Source organism: Megascapheus bottae, chromosome 19, assembly GCF_031878675.1.
Source record: "Megascapheus bottae isolate mThoBot1 chromosome 19, mThoBot2.hap1, whole genome shotgun sequence".
In the NCBI taxonomy this organism is placed as follows: domain Eukaryota; kingdom Metazoa; phylum Chordata; class Mammalia; order Rodentia; family Geomyidae; genus Megascapheus; species Megascapheus bottae.
This window is the reverse complement of record NC_143527.1, coordinates 14,111,143-14,133,963: the sequence shown is the minus strand read 5'-3', so window position 1 is coordinate 14,133,963 and position 22,821 is coordinate 14,111,143. Positions and strand designations below refer to the sequence as shown.

Genomic DNA, 22,821 nt, shown 5'->3' with positions numbered 1-22,821 from the left:
AATTTATGTATTTATTCTTTATATATAGGTTTATATATCATATGAGCTACATATGATATATAAACACTTAATGTGTAACTTACATAAATATCTATGTATATATCGATACAAATATATGCTAAATATCTGTAGCTCTTTTTTTTCCAGTCATGGGGACTGAACTCAGGGCCTGAGCACTGTCCTTGGGCTTTTTAGGGCTAGAACTCTACCACTTGAGCCACAGTACCACTTCTAGCTTTTTTCTATGTATGTGGTACTGAGGAATTGAACCTGGGTCTTTGCGCATGCTAGGCAAGTAGTCTACCACTAGGCCAAATTCCTGGCCCAATATCTATAGCTTTTTGCCTTAGGCTTTTTTATGCAGAATCCAGTGATGAACATACTATGGATATTTTAATGATAATAATGGTATGAATGTTTTAATAGTTCCCTCTTTGCTCTATTTTATTAAAATGTTTCTGCACCTAGCTTTGGACTCCAGTGTATGAATTGAAGCACTGATTGTTATGGGCTCTATTAAATAACACTGATAAGAGGATTTTCCCAGGTTAGGAATTTACAGTTGCTTTAGAACCTAAGACTTCAGAAAAATGTGAGTCGAGACCAGTTCCAATGCAAATGATTACGATGTATGACAAGGGAAACTTTAGTGTCAAGGGAAAGGAGAGACAGCTTCCCTGTGAACTCCCTCTCCCACCTTCACCTCAGCCCCTCACACATATGCCACCTACATACTTTTTAAAAATTTCTTTTCATCTCCCCATTGATTTTACTCTGTTATGCTAATTTCTCCTTTGCTTCCCCACACAGGGGTTTCATGGGTGGATATACGCCCAGCTGAACCCATTCTTTGACTCCTTTCTTATGCATTCAACAGAGGTATTGTGCCTCCATTCACAGGAACATTACTCCTTCAAATTTGCATTGGAAGACTTATTTTAGATGATTGTGTAGGAGTTGATTGAGTTTCACAAGCTTTATTAATCAGCACAAAGGAGAGGAAGTGGTAAATATATCCCCTCTTTGGTGACATCTCCCTGTAATATAGTTATTGCATATTCCTTTGGGTCTCCTGGGAATGTCTGTTTCATGAAAACCATATATGCCTTGTTATCTGCTCCAGATGCTCTTACAATATACCCTGAAAAGCTGTCTACCGAAACTGGTGCCTTAGAAATCAGCCATCACTATTTCTGTATCTATATCGATACCTGTCTGTTCATCTACCTATGAAAGTAACTTTGACTTTGTATTATGTGGGGAAGTCAATATAACCTTTGTTTTTATATATGTTGAGTTGAATGGTAAATTAGATGAATTAATTATCCAACTCATCCTAAGTCCTCTAGAATTCAACCTGTCCACAGGTAGACCTGACGAGTTCAGAGCCTTACTGAAAAATGAATTGATCAGCTGTCAAAAGAACAAGTACAAAGTGAAAATGATAATGTAACATGAACTTAGTCTTTTGCCTAGTGTGGAAATTGGATTTGTTTGGTAATGTTGTCTTGAAATTCTTCTGAAATTCTAACCAATTTTATAAGGCATTTTAAACAAACATGGCTCTTGTTTGAAGTACAGGTTGTTGTATTATGTCTCCAAACTTTGCTACCCAATATGATGGGCTGTTGCATTCAGAGCCTCACACACAGCAAAAGCAAGGATTTGAGCAAGTGGGATTCCTTTTAAATAACATTATCCTGGACATTTAATATTTTTCCCCAAATCTTTACAACCCATCCATGCTTGCATTTTTTACTAGACAATGATCTTTTCTTGTTTTTCCTTTTTACTCCCTCCCTCCCTCCCTCCTTCTCTTCCTTCCTTCCTTCTTTCTTTTTTTTTCTTGGTATAAGACAGGGACCCAATCTTGATACCTGGCTCTTTCACTCATTGACTAGTACTCTACCAATGAGCCACACCTCCAAACCCAGTAGATAATGTTCTGAAATGCAAGGATGCAAAAGTGGGTATTGAGTACTATGCTGTTTTTAAAACATCGGTTGATGGGATTGCATACTGTATCCTCATTCATCAGTCTTTTATACACAGATGTTTACTGTGTTGGAGTTTATACTTGGCACTCTTAGAATGAGGGTTTCTTCTTTGGATTCAATAAGACAAGCAATTTTGAGGTTAAAGATGTTTCTTCTTCTCACGTAAGTTTTGTGTTCTTCATAACCTGACATTGTCTAGGACCAATAATCTAAATGACACAGCCACTTCCAATAAGATTTGACAGCACAAGCTCTGTGTTCTCTAAACCTTTCTGAAGCCTATTTTGATCTAGACTCCAACAGGAGCAAGGTAGACGGGATTTTGCCTTCCAAGAGTTTACCTTTTTATACAAGAGTGAACTATCAGCTAAAAAGCAGGGCTATCAGCTAGAGAGCTATCAGCTAAAGAGCGGGGCTATAGAAGTATGGAAATATGGTGAACTGGAGCCTTTTGTGGATATGTATTCCTGCCAAGATCTCTCTGAAGAAGCAACATTCTAGCTGAGAACTAAAACCTAACAGGGAGAGAGCTTGGGAAAATGGGAGAAGAGGAAAAGCTACAGATAAACAGTTCTACAGAGGACAGTGCTGGAAGCCAGTGGCTCACACCTATAATTCTAGCTACTCAGGAGGCTGAGATCTGAGGATCGTGATATGAAGCCAAGTCAGGCAGGAAAATCTGAGACTCTTATTTCCAACTAACAACAGCTATAAACAGAGCTGTGGTTCAAGTGTTAGTGGGTTAGCCTTGAGAAGAGCTCAGAGACAGTACCGAGGTCCTGAATTCAAGCTCCACAACTGACCAACAAAAAAAAAGCTCTAGGAATGTGGCTGGGGGCTTTTGGGAGGGGTGTGCTGCAAGAACAAAAGTCCTAAGATAGGAGTCAAGGAGTCCTTGAATCTTTCAAGGAGTTTGAGGATAGCAGGTATCAAAATGAGCAGGGAAGGAAGTCAAAAGAGGCAGATAAATGAAGAAGAAAGGAAGGGAAGGTAAATGGAGTCTTCATACTCAATGTAAATATATGAAAATAAAAATTAGGTAACCTGAGGGAACAAGTAGGGCTGGGAGAAATGGGAGAGAATGATGAAAAGGTTGACATGGATTGAGATGTGGCATACTGACAAACTGATAGGTTGAATTGAAACCCCTCATACCAATACTTAAGGATGATTAATAATAGTAATTAATAAATAAATATGTAATACAAATACAACATTGTAAAAGCAAAGAAAGACAAAGAGAAAGAAAAGAACAAATTAGCAGGGAATTTGTCAGAGCCAGATCACATGCCACTTTGTGAGGCTGACAAAGAACTTTAGCTCCTATTCTCAGTTTGATGGGATTGTATTGGGAAATAACAAGCATGAAAGCAGTGTGTTCTGACATACTTACAAAGATCACCCTGCTTGTTATGGCGACAGTGAAGTGGGGAGGAAGGGAGAAGTACAGAAAGTTGGAGGCTTGAGGACAAATGGATAGGCTCTTATCAGTTGCAGTGACAAGGCAATGGTCCAAATAAGAACCCTTTCAGCATTGAAAGTGAGTACCAGCGGCAGACTTTGGAGATGCAATTTGGGCTTGTAATGGTAAGCGATCTGGGCCCTGTGGATTTTACAGTTGTCTTGATAGAAAGAAAATAAGGAGAGTGCAGTAAAATCTGAATGCTAAATGAAGCTTAGGTGCTGGATGACTGATGGGCAAGTGGATAAGTAGGTGAGTGAATCTGGGAGTTCAATGTGCTTGCTTTTTAAATGGAGCTAAGCTATGCCATGTTGTCAAGTGGAATTATGATGATAAAGACCCACAGACATGGGTTGCTATGCCTTTAATCCTAGCTATTCAGGAGGATCACAGTTCAAAACCAGCCTGAGTAGGAAAGTCCTTGGGATTCATATCTCCCATTAACCACCCAAAAGACCTGGAAGTGGAGCTATGAGCCTTGAGCAGAAACCTCGGGGAAAGGACCCTAAAGTCATGTCTTAGGACTGGAGTGTGAGCACACATACACTCTTCACTTTCTTGTCTTTAATTTGGTTTCCTACCCGATATCTTATAGTTGCTTTGTAAGGGTTTTTCAGACAGGCCCTGATCTGTTGCCAGTCTCCATTATATTTCTCATTCCTCAAGGTTTCTTTTCTGTAGACGGTCTTCATTAATGTGCTTTCTGCACTAGTTTTCATCAAAGGAAGGGATTAGAGTGGACTTTGGCAGGGCAGAGTCTTCAGATTCTTTAAAGCCCCCAGTGACACATTTCATGCTGACCCTCAATAGGCCTCCACTTGGGCAATTTTTCAAGGTTCATCCACTTGGTCAGCAGAATATGGTACCCTACCTTCCCTCTCACTCTGTGTACAGATAACTCTTTCCTGTGTCCTTTCCCAATGGCAAATGATACTTCTTACTACCAGGTAAGGAAGCCTAGGAATGATTCCTAGAGTCCCTGCCCCAACCTTTACATGTAGAGTAGCTTTTCCATTTGGGATGAATTAAAAGCACACATCACATTCCTGCTTCAAGTTATAGACAGGGCAATTCTCAATATGTACGTTTCATAAAATTCATGTTGCGAACTGAATATAATTGTATATGTTACTAAGACCAAGTAGATAGACAACGGACTTTCAGAAAACGCATTCATTCTTCTAGAGTTGGATATGGCCATGTGCATTTGTGCATGTACACACATCTGTTCATGTATTCCTCTGTGTGCATTCACAAGTACATATCTGACTGTGCAGGTGTTTGTACACCTACACTCGTTATAACCTTTCTCGTATATGTATGTATATATGTATATATATATATCCAGTAGATATAAACAGGACAAATGAGAAGCAATATCACTGTTACTTTGTCCTTGTTTATGAATATCTGGGTTCCCAGGAGTGGAATTGCTGGGTCATAGGGGAGCTCTACGTTCAGTCTTTTGAGGAATCACCATACTGCTTTCCAGAGTGGTTGAACAAGTTTACACTCCCACCAACAGTGTAGTAGCATTCTCTTCTGGCTGTGTATCCCAACCAGCATCTGTTGTTATTAGATTTCTTGATGATGGCCATTCTAACTGGAGTGAGGTGAATTCCAAAGATGTTTTGATTTGCATTTCTTTTATGGCCAGAGATGTCGAGCATTTCTTCATGTGTCTATTGGCCATTCTTATTTCTTCTTCACAGAAGTCTCTCTTTAAGTCTTTAATCCACCTTTTAATAGGACTTGTCTTTGAAAGATTCAATTTTTTTAGCTTGTAGATATATTTTAGATGTGAGTCCCTTTCTGATGTATGGTTAGCGAAGATCTTCTCCCACTCTGTGGGCTTTCTATTTAACTTGCTAGCTATGTCCTTTGCCATATAAAGCTCTGCAGTTTAATGTAGTCCCATTTGTCAAACTTTCTTTAAATTTTTGTGTTTCTGGGTCTTTATTAAGGAAGTTTTGGCCTGTGCCAAAAGCCCTAGTGTATCTCCCATTCCTTCCTGTAAAGTTTGCAGGGTGTCTCTTTTACCTCAAAGTCTTTGATCCATTTGGAATTAATTCTGGTGCAGGGTGACATGTAAGGATCCAACTTTAGTTTTCCACAGGTGCTTAACCAATTCTGCCAGCCGCATTTGTTGAAGAGTATATCTTTCTTCCATGCTATTTTTTTTGCTCCCTTATCAAAGATTAGGTGGACATAGGTTTGTTAATTTCTGTGACTTCACTTCTATTCTGTTGGTCCTCAGGCCTGTTTTTGTGCCAGTACCAAGCTGTTTTTATTACTATTGCTTTATAGTAGAGCCTGAAGTTTGATATTTATATTACTTGAGTGCTGTATTTTTTGTGATAAGGATTGTTTTTTGCTACATGCTGTCTTATATTATTCCATATGAATTTTTTTATTGCTTCCTCTATTTCATTAAAGAGTGATATTGGGATGTTGATGGGTACTGCAGTGAATTTGTAGATAGCCCTTGGCAGGATTGCCATTTTCATGATGTTAATCTTCCCAATCCAGGAGCATGGGAGGTTTTTCCACTTCCTTGGCTCCTGCTTTAATTTCCTTCTTCAGGTTTTTAAAGTTTTCGTTGTAGAGGTCCTTTACTTCCTTTGTTAAATTAATTCCTAAGGGTTTATTTTTTGAGGCAATTGCTAAAGGAGTTGCTTTCTTGAGTTCTGCCTTGGTCTTTTCATTGTTGGCAGGCAAGAAAGCCATTGATATTTGAGGGCTAATTTTATACTCTGTTACTTTGCCAAAGTCTCAAGTCAGATCAAGTAACTTGGGTGTGGAATCCACAAGTTTTTAAAATACAGAATCATGTCATCTGCAAAGAGGAAAAGTTCTACTCCATGTATTTGGATCCCCTTTATATTTGCTTCTTGCCTTATTGCTCTGGCTAGGAATTATATTACTATATTGAACAATATTACTATATTGTTCCTAATTTTTAAAGAAAATAGCTTTAACTTTTTGCCATTAAGTATAATCCTAGCTGTACATTTTTATGCACAGCCTTTATTTTATTGAGGAATATTCTATGGATCCTAGTTCTCCAGAGCTTTTATAATAAGGAGGTATTGGACCTTATCAAATGCCTTTTCTGCATCTACTGAGATCATCCTGTGGCTCTCAGAACTGTTTGTCATACCAAACCTCCATTTATGAGAATGTAAGCCCTTATGATTTATGTTTGCTTCTTGCTTTTTTTTGGTCTTTGTTGTTAATCTTGTTTAATTTTTCTATTGACTAAGAAGAGTGAGCTACATAGGTATTGATTATGAAGAATGAATGCGGTCATAAAGATGCTGTTATCACTCATATGAGCCATCAAATTAGGACATCATATTTCTGTTTAATGGTCTCTTTGACCATTTGAAGAAAATTCTAGGAAAGAAAGTTTTTTAATGTGTAATTTTAGCACACTTGTGTTAGCAGCACCGATTCTATGTCCTGCCACTTGGAAAGCCAGTACTGAGAGATGAGAGATGGAAATCAGGTTTATTCAAGAACTTGGCATCATGAAAAATGGGAGGAGGGGGGATTATAGACCACAACACAAGGACGACCGTTGGGGCTTTGTTGGGGAGCAGAAAGGCAGAGGCAATGGAAGAGAAGGTTGAGTGCTAAGTGAAATCTTTATCCTTCACATGGCTATATTTTCCTTTCTCCTCTGCTAGAACAGTAACTGATTTTCATGTCTACATCAGCCCTTATAATTCTTCAGGCAAACACATTCTTTCCCTGAAAGTTAAATGGTATTTCACTTTTAATGGGATAGCAAGATGAATGATGCCTTGACCTATACTTTAAACTTCAGTGGTACCTGAAGATGACCAGATAGATCTCTGGGTTCCGAAAATCTGAAAAATGACGGCTAATCAGGGTTTTGGTGACCAGTTTTTATCTAGTGTTTCTTTTTTTCCTATAATAGCTGACTCTAGAAGTTATTTTCTCAGATATTTTAAAGGCACTTTTTTTTCTTAGACATTACAACACTGGGCAATAAGAAAGGACAAAGCTACTTTGTGAGGACAATTTACAAAGCATAACTAAACCAGCACCAATGGTGTAAGACTTTGTCATCATTGCTATCACACTACTGATGCTTTCGAGTACTTCATTATTTTTATAAGGCAAAAATTATTAGTCAAAAATCAAAACAACTCTAAGAGTCCACCTCATTCCAGTTAAAATGGCCAGGATCAAGAAATCTAATAACAACAGATGCTGGAGGGGATGTGGCCAGGAGGGATCACTACTACACTGTTTGTGGAAGTGCAAACTCGTTCAACCATGGAAAGCAGTATGGCAGTTCCTCAAAAGACTAAACATGGAACTCCCCTATGACCCAGCAATTCCACTACTTGGCATTTACCCAATCATCCAGAAACAAGGACATGCTAAATCCACTAGCACAACGATGTTCATTGCAGCACTATTTACCATAGCAAAGATATGGAATCAACCCAGATGACCCTCAGTTGATGAGTGGATCAACAAGATGTGGTATTTATACACAGTGGAATTCTATGCTGCTGTCAGAAAGAACAACATCGCCCATTTGTAAGGAAATGGAAAGACTTAGGAAAAAAAATCATATTAATTGAAGTAAGCCAGACTCAAAGGAACATAGGCTCAATGGTTTCCCTCATTTGTCATAATCAGTAGAAACCTTGGTCTCTCCTAGCAGAGATTTACAATAGAGCAAAACCTAGATACATAAGGTCATATAGTATGACACTATATGTAAGGACCTCCAGGATATAGAAACAAAAGCCATGTAATGAGTGATTGTTGTCCTTAATGTACTATGTTACCTCTCATCTCTTTTGCTGTCCCTTGGTTATCTCATATTGTTACAGTATTTCACCTGGTTCTCTGATATATTGTATATATCCATATTTGGTTATTTGAAGTCAGATTGGGAAGGGAGGAAAGCAAGATGAGGGGCGGAGGTGGGGGGAGGGAAATGGGGACCAAGGCATGAGAAAGGGTATCAAGGTATGTGAAGTAATGCACCTTCTATCTGGTGAATATAATGTAACCCTTCTATTAATTACTATAAAATATATGAAAAAACTAAAAAAAGAAATTAAAAAAATATTAGCCAAAACAAGATACTTACCAACTCCAAAGGTTCAGAGTATGATAGAGCTAAAAACCACATTACTTTGCTAAGAACCCTTTGTTGTCAAAACCTTAACAGGCTCTGAGTTAGGAAAAAACAAGCTGCCTTTTAACTCTATTCTGATTAAACTTTAAAATACACCCACCAGCATGGAAGTTAGTGAGAGCTGTAACTGTCTTTCTGTTAATGATGGTAGTTCCCACCAGAACATCTGTGGGGTAAAAGCTGACAAAAGCCATATTATAAATGTTTTATATTGGGAAATGTTAGGTGAGTTTAAGACTGATTAGGTTACTGCCAAGAAGTAAACAATCGTTTCTTTAATACTGTAATTACTCACTGTCGAGTATTGTATTTTATAAGCAGAGCTCCAACAGGGCCTGAAGTGGCTAAAATAATCTAGTGCTTTGTTAATAGAAATAAAACCAGTGGTTCTTTGGGATTTCTGCACCATTGTTTGATGTTGAAAAGTAGTGACATTTTTTCTAGGTCACAAAGTGGCTTTTGTTGATGGATTATTCATTGATTAAATGATTCTGTGTCTTTGTTATATTGGACTCATGCTCAAAAGATGTTTACACATGTAAGCGTGTGTGCTTGTCCAGGCTTGCATTCAGGGCCCGAGCACTATCTCTAAGGTTTTAGCTCAAGCCTCTTCCTCTCACAGACTTTCCTGTCCAGGCTGACTTCAAACCACCATCCTTAGATCTCAGCCTTTAGAGGAGCTGTGTTACAGTCATGAGCCATTGTCTGCACCAGACTCAAACAAGGTATTTTTGTATGGCTACTGATTTATTGGGAATACAAGAATAGAGTGCATACATTCAGCCAGGTATATGACACACTCAACTACAAATAAAAATCCCAAATCAAGGGTTTGGGGCTTTTGATTTACCATGTGGGTAATAACTGTCGCATTATACCCCGAGCCCAGGGATACGAACTGTAATGTCTTCCTCTTTTCATTGCTCCACAGTTAACTCTGAGGAACTGACCTCATGAGCCAAATCCTCTGAATACTTTTGCCAATTCTTCCACAGCTGGTGACCCTGGATGCACAGTGGATACCAGGCAGAGAGAACCTCCTCATTCCAGACCTCTCTTTTCTCCTTTGCCCATCAAACTGCATCTCTTAGATCACCTCCATTACTGGAGCTAGACCTCTACCCCTTTTGCTTCAGTGATTTTCCATGTAGAGTCTCAAAGCTTTCCTCTTGATGCCAGCTTCAGACTTGGATCCTTCCATCTCTACCTCCCACATAACTTGGATTAAACACTTTTACCACTATGCCTGCTTCTCCTTTGACAAAATAGGTGGGTCTCTCTAACATTTTCCCTGGGCTAGACTTGACCGTAATTCGTCTACCTAATTCCAAGTCACTGGAATTACAGTATGAGCCACTGTGCCTGCCTCCCCCAGCTCCTCCACCCCTGTCCATTCCTTTTTATGTTTTCTGTCTCCTCAGAACTCCTATTCGGCATGGAGTCTCAGATTTTTTGAGCCAGACTTCATTCAAAATGACATGTCAGATTAAACAATTTCTTTCTTGTGCAAGTAAATGTTCAGAATGTGTGCAAAAGTAGTCTTCTTTAGTGTCTATTCCACTTCAAATTATTTATATATAAATATATCACTCTCTCTATATTTCAGAACAACACGCAAAACAGATTTTCCATGAATGTAAGAGTAAGAGTGCACATAAGGTAAAAAGAACACTTATGAGACAAATAAGTATTTTCTTTGTACTAACTTCATTATCTGTAGATCTAATTTCATTTCCAGAGGTTATTACGCATAAAATTCTAGTGAACTCAGCTAAAATAATGACCAGTAAACATTTTCTTCCTAAAGAGGTTAAGATTTATTTTTTTCTTTATTCTGGGAATTTCATAGCTCTATGAGTGAATTGTGTCTAAATGAGGAAATATTAATGATGCAGTGCTTGTTTTCATTTATATATGCCCCTGAGTTCATAAATTCTTTCTAATTTTGCCATCTTTACATCTCAGTTCCTGTGATTATAGTGCCTTTTTTCAGATAATGAAGCAAAGCATAACAACTTTATATGACTTCCTCAGAGCACTGTCAGCTAAGAGTGAACCTAATTTGCAAAGTTGTTAGAAAAAATGTATGAAAACCTAACAAATCACCTTATTAAAGAATATGGAGTGCCTGTAATTCTACTACTCAGAGGCTGAGATCTGAGGATTGAAGTTCTAACCTGGGCAGGAAAGTCCATGAGACTCTTTATCTCCAATGAACCCCCAGAAAACTGGAAGTGGTACTGTGGCTCAAGCGATAGAGTGCTAGCCGTCAGCTCAGAGACAGTGCCTAGGCCCAGAGTTCAAGCCCCACAACTGACAAAAAATATGGGGGAATGCTTAAGTCGATATTGGTCGCAGAGTAGAATAATTTATTTCTGACAAATAATCTTAAGATTATTACAAAATTTAGACTATAGGGAAGGATAGGTGGGTGGTGGAAATATGAGAGAGGACAGAGGAAGAAGAGAAGATCACAAGAGATGATTGCTATGGAAGTGTGTTCTATGTGTATATGAAAATTATATGATGAAGCTGGTGCCAGTGGCTCACACCTGTAATCACAGGTAATCAGGAGGCTGAGATCCGAGGATTGGGGTTCAAGGCATAATAGTCCCTATGAGACTGATTTCCAATTAACCAGCTGTGGAGCTGTGGCCAAAGTGGTAGAGCATTAGCCTTGAGCAAAAGAGCTAAGGGACAGTGTCCAGGCCCTGAGTTCAATCCCCATGACTGACAAAAAAGAAAGAAAGAGAGAGAAAGAGAGAGAGAGAGAGAGAGAGAGAGAGAGAGAGAGAGAGAGAGAGAGAGAGAGAGAGAGAGAGAGAGACAGAGAGAGAGAGAGAGACAGAGAGAGAGACAGAGAGAGAGACAGAGAGAGAGACAGAGAGAGAGAGGGCGGGGGAGATAAAGAGAGAAGAAAATAAAATAGTGAAATGCATCAAAGCCTGATTTATAGGAGGGGAGAGGAAAGGGAGGGATAAGGAAAGAGTAATACAGACTAGATGAATTTGATTAAAGTACATTATATGAATGCTGTAAATGTCACAATGAACCTAATTTTTTTCCAAAACACAAAGGGCAGATTTTTTAAATGTTAGGAAAACAGTGAATTAGTGGTTAGCCCAATGTCTGTGGTTAATAACAATGTGTCATAGCCTTCACAACTGTGAGGCAAGCCCATGTGTGTGGAGAGCTTCTCTGACTATCCTCCTCTGGGTCGTTTTGCTGTTCGTGATATGCAGCAGACTGTTGCCGTGGGTGTCATCAAATCTGTGGACAAGAAGGCTGCCAGAGCTAGCAAGGTCACCAAGTCTCCACAACTATGAAGAGAGTAGATTTAAAATAGTCTCATCAGAAAGAGATGGGTATCCATGCATTAATTAGCCCTATTTCTTCTTCCTCCTGTATACTTATTTTAAATATTATATATCACTTCAAAATGACCTGTTATCTATAATCAACATATACAATTATTTTGTTAATTTTAAAATAAAATGTTTGGGCCTAGGGATATGACTTAGTAGTAGATGGCTTGTCCATTAATGTAAGTCTGAGTTCAAGAACAGCAAAATGAATTAACACTTAAAAAAAAAAACAACCAAACATACGCTTTTAATGTCTTTTATACGAAAGCATTGCTTAGGTGTAGAAGCAAACATAAACTGAACACCTTTTCATATACCACATATGGCTCCTTGAGGAAAGTTGGAATTGTCTGCATCATATGAAATTTCCTCACAAGAGAAGGGCAAAAAATTAGTTCTTGACTGGTGATGTTTAGCCCATCAAAGCAGGTGAGTAAGGAAGCATCTTCCTTTGGGCGTTTGTCTTAACAAAAAAAATGCATCTTCAGGAATGTGATCCTGTCCTCTCTCTTAGATTGAAACTAGAGATAGGACTTAGACTGGTGTTTCCCAGCCCTTGCTCAATGATGGAATTATTTGGGGGGAGGATGCATTAGAAATACAAATAAATACAAATGCTTTTGTCTTGCCATCTAGATTTAGCATTTACTTGGCTTGGGGGTAAAGTATAGCCTGGACACAGGTAAGTTCTAAAAGCATCCAAGTTGGAGAACCAGTGAATTGTATAGAATTCCATTGTGTATAAATACCACATCTTGTTGATCCACTCATCAACTGAGGGGCATCTGGGTTGGTTCCATATCTTTGCTATGGTAAATAGTGCTGCAATGAACATTGCTGTGCTAGTGGATTTAGTATGTCCTTGTTTCTGTACTATTGGGTAAATGCCAAGTAGTGGAATTGCTGGGTCATAGGGGAGCTCCATGTTTAGTCTTTTGAGGCACTGCCACACTGCTTTCCATAGTGGTTGAATGAGTTTGCACCCCCACCAACAGTATTGTAGTGATCCCTCCTGGCCACATCCCCTCCAGCGTCTGTTATTAGATTTTTTGATCCTGGACATTTTAACTGGAGTGAGATGGAATCTTAGAGTTTGGATTTGCATTTCTTTTATCGCCAGAGATGTCGAGCATTTCTTCATGTGTCCATAAGCCATTCTTATTTCCTCTTCAGTGAAGACTCTCTTTAGGTCTTTGGCCCATCTTTTAATGGGATGGTTGTTTCTTTGGAGATTAGTTTTGGAGTGATTCAATTTTTTGAGCTGTTCATATATTTTACTTTTTTTTGCCAGTCCTGGGCTTGAGCTCAGGGCCTGAGCACTGTCCTTGGACTTTCTCAAGGTTAGAACTCTACCACTTGAGCCTCAGCATCACTTCCAGCTTTTTTCTATGTATGTGGTACCGAGGAATCGAACCCGGGTCTTCGTGCATGCTAGGCAAGCACTCTACCACTAGGCCAAACTCCTGGCCCCCATTCATATATTTTATGATATGAGGACTTTGTCCGTTGTATGGTTAGTGAAGATCTTCTCCCACTCTGTAGGCTTTACAGAATTTTAAGGAGGTTTTATCCCCCAACATTTTTTCTGGCTCCTTAGCTAACGTCCTGCCTGAAAGGATCTAGGAAAGCATTAAAGTAAAACAAAACCAAACAAAAATCTTTGATTTTATTAAAAGAAAAAATAGCTCATGGCATCAGCTACCAAAGACAAACCAGAAAGCAATTGAAGTGAAATAGAAAAAGGTTTCAAAAAGAAATTCTTGAAGCTTGGTTTATTAAATTAAAACATGTGCTTAATATCTGTAGTTGAGTGAGTGAAATTACAATGTTCTAGAGGCTGCTCTCAGTTTTTAGTGAGACAAAGCAGAACATTGAACAATGCAAAATTCTTTCTAGCTCAGCATCATATTTAGAGAGTAGTAGTCATTTTCAGCATAAGAAGAATCCATCATTCCCTGTGTGCCCAGGCTTACGGATGGATCACAATCAATTAGAGGAAATTGCTCTACAGTGAACCACAGGAGATCAGTGAAGTCCTTCCTTAAACAATGGGCTTTCTAAATTGGTTTCTACTTTTCATGGATTGCTGAAAATTACTACAGAATCTCAGTCTTCTAAGATAGTTTTGAGATGGGGCTCAAGGGGAACAATGATGATGGAGGCAAATGGCTCCATCTTGGCTGCTGTTTTGTCCTACTTTTGGGAAAGAGTTAACTCACCAGAAGAGGCTGCCTGCAGAGATTCTGATTCTGCTGCTCTAGAGGAGCTCTGATGTTTGTATTTTCTAAGTCCACAGGGGACCTGGATGGACCGCCGGGTCTGAGACCCACTGGATTATGTAGGCAACTCAAGTTTCATTCCAATGCTGTTTGATAGCTTCCAGGTATCCAACATGCCTATGCTAATTTATATTCTGTCTCCGTGGATTTATGCATTCTGGATATTTCATAAGCTATAAGGCTTTTGTTTCTGGCTTTTTTTCACTTGACAATAGTTTTCTAGATTTAGCTACACTCTAGGATGTATATGTACTTTTTCATTTCTCTAGCTGGATAATATTCCACTTTCGGAGCATGCTACTATGAGCTTTCTCTGACTGTGTTTCAATTTCACTTGGGTGCAGACTTGACGGTGAAATGGTTGGGTTGTACATTAAGTCTGCACTTAGATTTTCAAGCGGTTGCCAGACTGACTTTCAAAATGAATGCATCATATTTCATTTGCACCAACAGCATAGGAAAGTGCCATTTTAGTGCTTGTTTTAGAAGCTTCCTCACGGATGTGAGGTTGTTCGTCATTGTGGCTTGGATCTGTACTTTTCTATTGCCCTTTGAGCATCTTTTCATTGGTTTCTGGGACACTCATAGGTAGTCTTTGATGAAATATCTATTCAAACTCTTTGCTCATTTAAAAATGTTGTCTTTTTTATTACCGAGTACTCAGAGTTCTTTGTATAGTCTGAATATAAGTTCTTTATTAGATACATAAAACATGAATATTTTTTGCTAAGTCTTAGGGCTGCATTATCATTTGTATGGTGTCTTTTCAACTATAAAGATTGTCTTGCACTTTTTTTGTCAGTTCCATGTTTCTTTTGTCACTTTTATGTTATACCTGAAAAATCACACCCTAACTAAAGTCAGAAAAACTAGTGTTTTCTTCTGAGTTCCATATTCTTGGCTCCACGTTTTATTTCATGTTCCATTTTGAGTTAAATATTCTATATGATATTTTAACATCTATGTTTAAAAGGCTATTCTTTTCTTATTGAAGTAACTTATCACCCACCCTTATCATAAATATTAGAACCAAGCATTTATGAATAAATTCTATTTGATTATTATATGTCTTTATTTAGATTTGAACTGATTCATTTACTGTATATTATATATGTTGAAATTGGAAATTATAAACCCTCCAGCGTTTTTCTTTTTAAATCATTACTTTCAATTATTCTGTACTCCTTACATTTAAAACTAAACTTTATGCTCAAACTATCATTTATATAAAAATGCTAGATTTGTATAGTGATGGAGTCAAATCTATAGTGTTGATTTTTTTTAATATTGATTAAATTTTTTTTTTGCCAGTCCTGTGCTTGGGCTCAGGGCCTGAGCACTGTCCTTGGTTTTTTTTTTTTCTCAAGGCTATTGATCTACCACTTGAGCCACAGGACCACCTCTATGTACAAGACCTTTTTCTATGTATGTGGTACCAAGGGATCGAACCCGGGTCTTTGTGCATGCTAGACAAGCACTCTACCACTAGGCCAAACTCCCAGCCGATTCTTTCATTTATTTTTGTCTTCAAAGTGTCTTGCTGTATAGGTCACCTGTCTTTAAATTTTCTTTGTATCCTATGTCCTTAGCTACTCAGGATTCTGAGAGCTAGAGGAACATGGTTCAAAGCAAGCTTGGGCCAAAAATTCTACAAGGCTTCAAATTCACTAGAAAAAAGAAGGGCTGGAAGTGTGTCATAAATGGTAAAGTGTCAGCTGAAACTAACAAACTGAGCAAGTGAGACTCTAACTTCAAACCCAGTGCTGCTAATAAGAATAACAAAAATAATAAGATATATTAAATAAAAAACATAATGATATTATCTCTGGCCAGAACCATATCTTTTATTCCGTGGGTACAAAGGTCTGATCATTCTGCCATCCATAATTTTATTTAACTTTCTGCACCTAGCTGTGGCTAAGAAAAGCAATATTTCAGGGTCCCTGAATGGGAATCACCCTAGAGCTATCATTCAGTCAAGGAATTGCTAGGAGAATCTCACAGTTAAAAATATACTTACTGTACCCTTACATAGCCAATTAAATAAAGACTGTGGCAGAAATAGCAAACATCTGTCTATCTTGCACTTGATACCTTTATTCTATTGAAATGATTGGCATCAAATACAAAGCAATATCACTAATATTTATTTGCTTATGATTTTTTCCATATATTTTATTGTTATTAATAGAAGGGTTACATTATATTTACCAGATAGAAGGTGCATTACTTTGCAAACATTGATACCCTTTCTCATGTCTTGGTCCCCATTTCCCTCCCCCGCCTAAACTTTTCAAACTGCATTAAGCATGTCAAGTTGGTTCTGTTAACTTCATTATTTGAAGTCACAAGGTCCTAGCTTGCATGGCATTTTGTTTGTTACTCTGAGGATTATGAAAAATCACAAGTCTTCCTGGGTAATCCCATCTGACCAGAAGTCATTGATGCATCTCTGAGCTCTTGATAGCGTCTCTGCTTGAGTGCAAATCATGGCTCCTCAGAGCCATACAGAGAAGACATGTTTGTTAGAAAAGTAATCCTCTCCTGCAAGGGCCCTGTTCTCTGAGTCCTGACCTAATCCAATACTCTGTATAGTCTTTCTGCTGAAACATGTCATCTTCAAAAAAAATAGAGTCCTTTAGTGCTTTGATTTTTCCAATTATTTGAAATAGCTCTACTGAAGACATAAATATTTTATTCTGAGAATATTTCTAGCCTCTTGTACAGCTTAGAATAGAAATGAGAGCCAGGTCTGGAAAAGTACCAGGGTAACTATTTAATCGACAGAGGTCACTCATCAAGAATGAATTTGGAGGGACATCATGTCTATTAATTGTTCTGGAGATTAATTTCAATCATCACGACATTTTACATTGCCTTCAAAGGGCTTAAATATATTTATTACTTCAAAAAATATGTAGTGGGCCACTGAGCTAGACTCTGTGATTCCAGCAGAGGAAAAAAGAAATGAAGTCTCTTCATTAATGATATTTATGGTGAATGAGCAGAGTGTAGACTGGACTCTGGAAAGAAATTATGGGCAAGAATCAGTTAAGATATTCTAGAATATCTTCCTGACACTGTAATGAAGAAACTTCTCTTTCCCCACAAAATAAAAATTATTTTACCATCGTACCTATCTGACACATTTCTGATTTCTTAGTAATAGTGAACAAAACTGAATTTTCCTTAATTAGAAACAAATTGTCATTCCTGAAGTTCCTATGTATTCTCTGCATCTGACTCTTCATCTGAACCATGAATCCCATGATGACTGGGGATTTCTTCTACCTTTAAGACTTTTTTTTAGCAGAGCCTCCTGAGTGCAATGTGTTTCAATCCTTGTCCTTACTTTTCCCAGGTCTTTCCATTCCACAAAGGGTTCTGGGATTGGCATTGTTGTTACCATATCTCTCAGTCTTTGTGGCTCTGTAACAGTGGTAAGAGCTGACTCTGGATATTTGGGAAATATTGTGATCACATCTTTTTTTGCTTCTTTTTTATTTTCTTTGTTGATCTCATTTTTATTTTCTGTGCTTCCTTTTTAAATCCATACAACTGAGAATGTATGAAGCCACAGACTTTGGGTCAGGAAGAGGCAAAGCTATTGCACTTGTACGCAGATCATTTGGTAGTCCAGTGCTTAAAAAAGAACTCTGGCTGATGTTTTATTTTTCTTTGTGGTGCTCTTGTTTTCAAGATAAAGTATCTGGGTCATACGATTTTAGAGCTCAGAAAATCACATAGTACTAAAACAATACTAAAACAATATACAAAACGTGTGTGTGTGTGTGTGTGTGAGAGAGAGAGAGAGAGAGAAAGAGAGAGAGAGAGAGAGAGAGAGAGAGAGAGAGAGAGAGAGAGAGAGAGACAGAAAGAGAGACAGAGAGAAAGAGAGACAGAGAGAGAGACAGAGACGAGACAGAGACAGAGACACACAGAGAGAAAGCAGACAGACAGACAGACAGACAGACAGACAGAGATGATGGGGGAGGAGAGCTGCTAAGTTTTCAAAAGGAACTTAAAGGTGAACTGTTTCACACTCAACTTAATCTATCAAGTTAAAAAATACTAAAGACATTAAATAAAGGGTTGCCACAGTGCCAGGTGACACAGAGTATCACATCCCAACGTCTATAGAAAGAAGTAGTATAGACCACAGTGAAACTGATCCCCAGTAGCTTGCATTGCTCATTCCTGATTAGATATTAGCCTAGGAGGCAGCCCTAGGCAGACTTATTCATGAATACCAGAGGATAATTGGCTGCCAGTCAGGAATACATGGCAGGTCATATAATTGGCAAGTATTTAATAGTCTCATTCTACACGTAGGAATAATCTCTAGTACAGTCCTCCTACATCTCTCCCTTCCTATCTGATTTCTCCTTGCGACATAATATATATAATATGTCTTATATGTAAAATATATATATAATATATTATATACTGGTTGGTCTTCTTAGTCTTCTTTGACTATTTTGTTCAGAAAAGCCAGTTGTTTGAATTTAAAACAGAGTAATGATTTGACTCATTTATCAGTCATGTTCTGTCTTGCAAAATTATATTGTATTGTGTTGTGTTCATGCTTAACTTTTAAGTACACTCATGCTTGTCAGGAGCTTGATTAGCAATTGCATCTTTTTCATTTTCTTTCTTTCTTTCTTTTCCTTTGGTGGTACTCAGGTTTGAATGTGAGGCCTTGCATTTGCTAGGCTGGTCCTCTACCTCTGAGTCACTCCTGCTTCCCTGGTTCTTTTTTTTCTTTTACTGGTTATTTTTAAGATATGATCTCCTTTCCTGAGCTCTGGCACCTGTGTAAGCTGCAGTCAGTCTGCTTTAGGCTTTCATCATTACCGAATGCACACCATCACATCCAGTTTCCCTCCCCTGAGATGATTGTCATGGACTATTTAGCTTGAACCTGTGTGCAGTTCTGCTTTCAACCTCTCTGTAGCTTGGATGACATATCATTATGCCTAGCTCTGATGTGGGAAGGGTTCTCGGAAATAGTTTTGCCATGGCTGGCCTTAAACTATGATCCTGCAGTTCTCCATCTTTCAAGTAACTAGGATGACAAGGCATGAGTTTTTATTTTTATCTTTGCATTAAATGGCATGAACGGAAGGTATTTTACTGGGCTGTCTCAAGACAAGACCTTCCTCAATATTGTTATAAACATATTACTTAACTTTAAGTAAAACTTTAATATCTGATGCATCCTTTTCATTTTTCCCCTTACGGAACCACATTATCCTCCAACTTTATCTTCTCTTTGGACAGCAAGTGGCTTCCGTTTTACCTGCACCAGGAAGGCATGTGCCTAGGGAAGAATTTGGCTTTAGTTACTCTCATTTGGGTTAGAATAAATGTGAACTCTTCCTTTTTTTCTGAGAGAATTAACAATTTTATTACATTTTGTTATGAACGTATAAGTGTTTGCCATCCTTTTTTATTGTTGGGATAATGTATAGAGGGGTTACAGTTACATTCATACAGGTGCATTCATATAGGTGCATTACTTCTTCCACACTGATATCCCTTCTTATGTTTTTGTCTCCATTTCCCTCCCCCACCCATCCTAATCATCTTATTTTCCACCCTTAAGAACAATTTCATATGAGCAAATTTGTTGGGGAAGAGAGATGGCAAAGCGATAACAATGATAGGCTGTCCTTGTAGGCGGGCATCATACACTTTGTCAACAATCTCTTCTGGCAAGTCATTTGGCAAAGGACTGGAAAAAGAAAAATCTTCAACTACAGAGTCTCTGTGAGATATTCAGAGGACAGCCAGACTTAGAACTAGACACTAGACACTAGGCAGTCACAAAATGGAGATATTTTCCAAGATTTCCAAATCAGTCATTAAGTATACTTTCCTTAAGAAAGTCTAGTTATCTGCTACACATTGATTCCTGAGCAATGATCATACTTTTGACTAAATATTTAGCAAGAAAAAGAGAACATTCACAGTCAGCAAAACCCCACTCTGAAATTCCTTCTCAGTGTAAAAATGAATTCTTGGGGAGGTAAAGTTAAGGGTAAGAAGTATGTAGTGGCAGTTCTTAGAATACCCTACCTCCAAAAACATTCACTAATGAAGGAGACATTTGTTAGCAGTCCTGCTAGAATTTAGCAGGAATGTGGTTCAAATCTAAGAATTTTTTATTTTTTATTTTTAATATATTTTTATTGTAATTAATAAAAGGGTTACATGATATTTGCCAGACAGAGGGTGCATTAATTCACATACATTGATACCCTTTCACATGTCTTGATCCCCATTTTCCTCCCTAAATCTAAGAATTTTTATGTGTTGCAACTCTCAACTAATTAATAATTATACAGAATTTGAAATACAACATAATCTCCTTGATCAATTTCTTTTTACTCAAAGATATAAAACCTTAAAAGCTTCAAAGCTTTGGCTCTTACTATTATTGTATGGTAAGAAAACCGAGAAGCCACATTTTGACAGATCTAATTGGGAGTCTTTATTGCAAAGCTGGCCGATGCAGGCAGACTCTGTCACAAAGACCTGCAGCCCAGCAAACACACTCAACACTGTCAGGAAACTGAGCTGTGAAAACTGTAAAGGAAAGAAAAACCAGACAAACCAGATGGAGAGATGCAGTGGGATGCCATGGTGACAGAAGGGGAAATACAACACAGGACACAAGACACAGGACACAGGGAATGGTGTCCCAGTGCCTTAGCTGGTTAGGGCCTAAATAACATGTCAGGGGGCTGGGTCACAGGGAGCTTGAGAGTTGAGACCCAAAACAGGCAGGTCCAGCAACCCCTTGTCCAAGTCTCCACCTGTGTGTCTAAGAATTCAGGCACATCCTTCATGCCTGAGGTGGGACTTTCCTGCCTCCACCATGAAGACAAGATGGCACCAGTGAAACCCAATACCCTATCACCCACCATGTGGCCAAGAGGACGCCTGTTAGAGTCAGCATCCCTGCTTCATTACCTAAATTGATAAGGTCAAAGTGTTTCAATTTCACTTTATGTTCATGAACATTATATCATTTTCTTATTCGTAGAATATTATCAGACACATCTGATGTCCTTATATATGAATAGGCTACAGTTGAAGTTTACTTTGAATCAGTGAAAAAATCATGAAGAAGGAAACCTTTTCTGGATCTTCAAAGTTGTGGAAATAATCTTATTTTATCTAATAATGAGAATAAAGTTTCCTATTCTAGAAAAAAATCTTCACAGGCCTTATTCTACATTGGATAAAACAAACTCATTTCTGCAACCTGTGAAACAAACAGTTGTAACAAACAGAAAATGGCTTTCCTAAACTGAACAGTGAAAACATTCAGTGTCTTTCAAATGCATCTTTTGCTATTCTTAAAAGTGTACTGGGCATCAGCTCTAAGCTTATCCTGACCTCTTATAGTCACTGTAAGCTTACAGAGTAAATATATCTGTATCAGGAAGGATCAGTGCATTGGAAGAAAGGATAAGTGCTGTTTCTGCAGAAAGGAGAAATATTAGCAGAATAATTGTAACTTACTTCCCAACAGCTTTGCCTTTCTCTCTGTGCTTAGAAAATGAACTACTATGCAGTCACACAGATCTGACTACAGAGAATGGAGGTTCTGTTGTTTCTTAGCATTGTTTTTGAATTGATTTCAAATCAGTGTTTCTAATGGTTGTCATGCTAATTGTTAAAATTTTAAACCAAAAAGTCCTTCCATCTCCATGAGTCACATGATTTTAGTGTCTCCCAACTCTCTATACTTCTTGTACTGGGGTTTTTATTCGTGGAACCCCCTCCTCTTCTCAGCAACGTCGTCCTAATCCAAGGAGCAAAACCAAGGGTAAAACAAAAGTCTCTGACATTGTCATTTAAGTTCTACAGTTGCTGCGGCAATAGATATTTTTGCATATTTTTGCATAGCAAGTGACACGATGTCAAAAGATTTGCAGTGAGTGGAATGATAGATGTAACCACACCCCTGAAGCTGCTTTGATCAACTTAATTCAAAATTTGGCACAGTAGAGACATTTGATTTTTTTTCTAAACTCTGTAACTTCAATAGATGTTATACTGGAAGTGGCAAAGGAAATCAGCCTTAATCTTGATATGCTTATCCTTTCTCTCCCACTCAGGCCTACCAAGACCACCACTATGACAGACGGGGACTATGATTATCTGATCAAACTGCTGGCTCTTGGAGATTCGGGGGTGGGAAAGACAACATTTCTTTACAGATACACGGATAATAAATTCAATCCCAAATTCATCACTACAGTAGGGATAGATTTCCGGGAAAAACGTGTGGTAAGTTTTTAACCATACTTTTAATCTTATTATAAATACCCTAGTGTAAAATAAGAATTAAGAATTGTGTTTATTATGCTGGGAAAGTGTCTGTCATTTGTCACATAGAACTTACCTAACTTTGGAATCTTATTTACTACTGTTTACACTATCAGTAACATTTTGATTAAAAAAATGTTGAGTGACATGAATTCATGTCTTCAAAAATATGCATGACAACTGAAACAAATGA

At 38.1% G+C, this 22,821-nt stretch overlaps 1 protein-coding gene across 3 annotated transcripts in view; it reads left to right on the top strand.

Annotated features, from left to right (window-relative positions):
* Positions 1-22,821, top strand: part of Rab27b (RAB27B, member RAS oncogene family) — a 117,715-nt gene that overhangs the window by 84,064 nt on the left and 10,830 nt on the right. For all 3 annotated transcript variants that reach the window (XM_090353058.1, XM_090353060.1, XM_090353059.1), the window contains one exon: positions 22,418-22,589. In XM_090353058.1, the coding sequence (XP_090209184.1) occupies positions 22,437-22,589 (153 nt within the window). In that variant the 5' untranslated portion in view covers positions 22,418-22,436. The remainder of the gene's footprint in view (positions 1-22,417; positions 22,590-22,821) is intronic.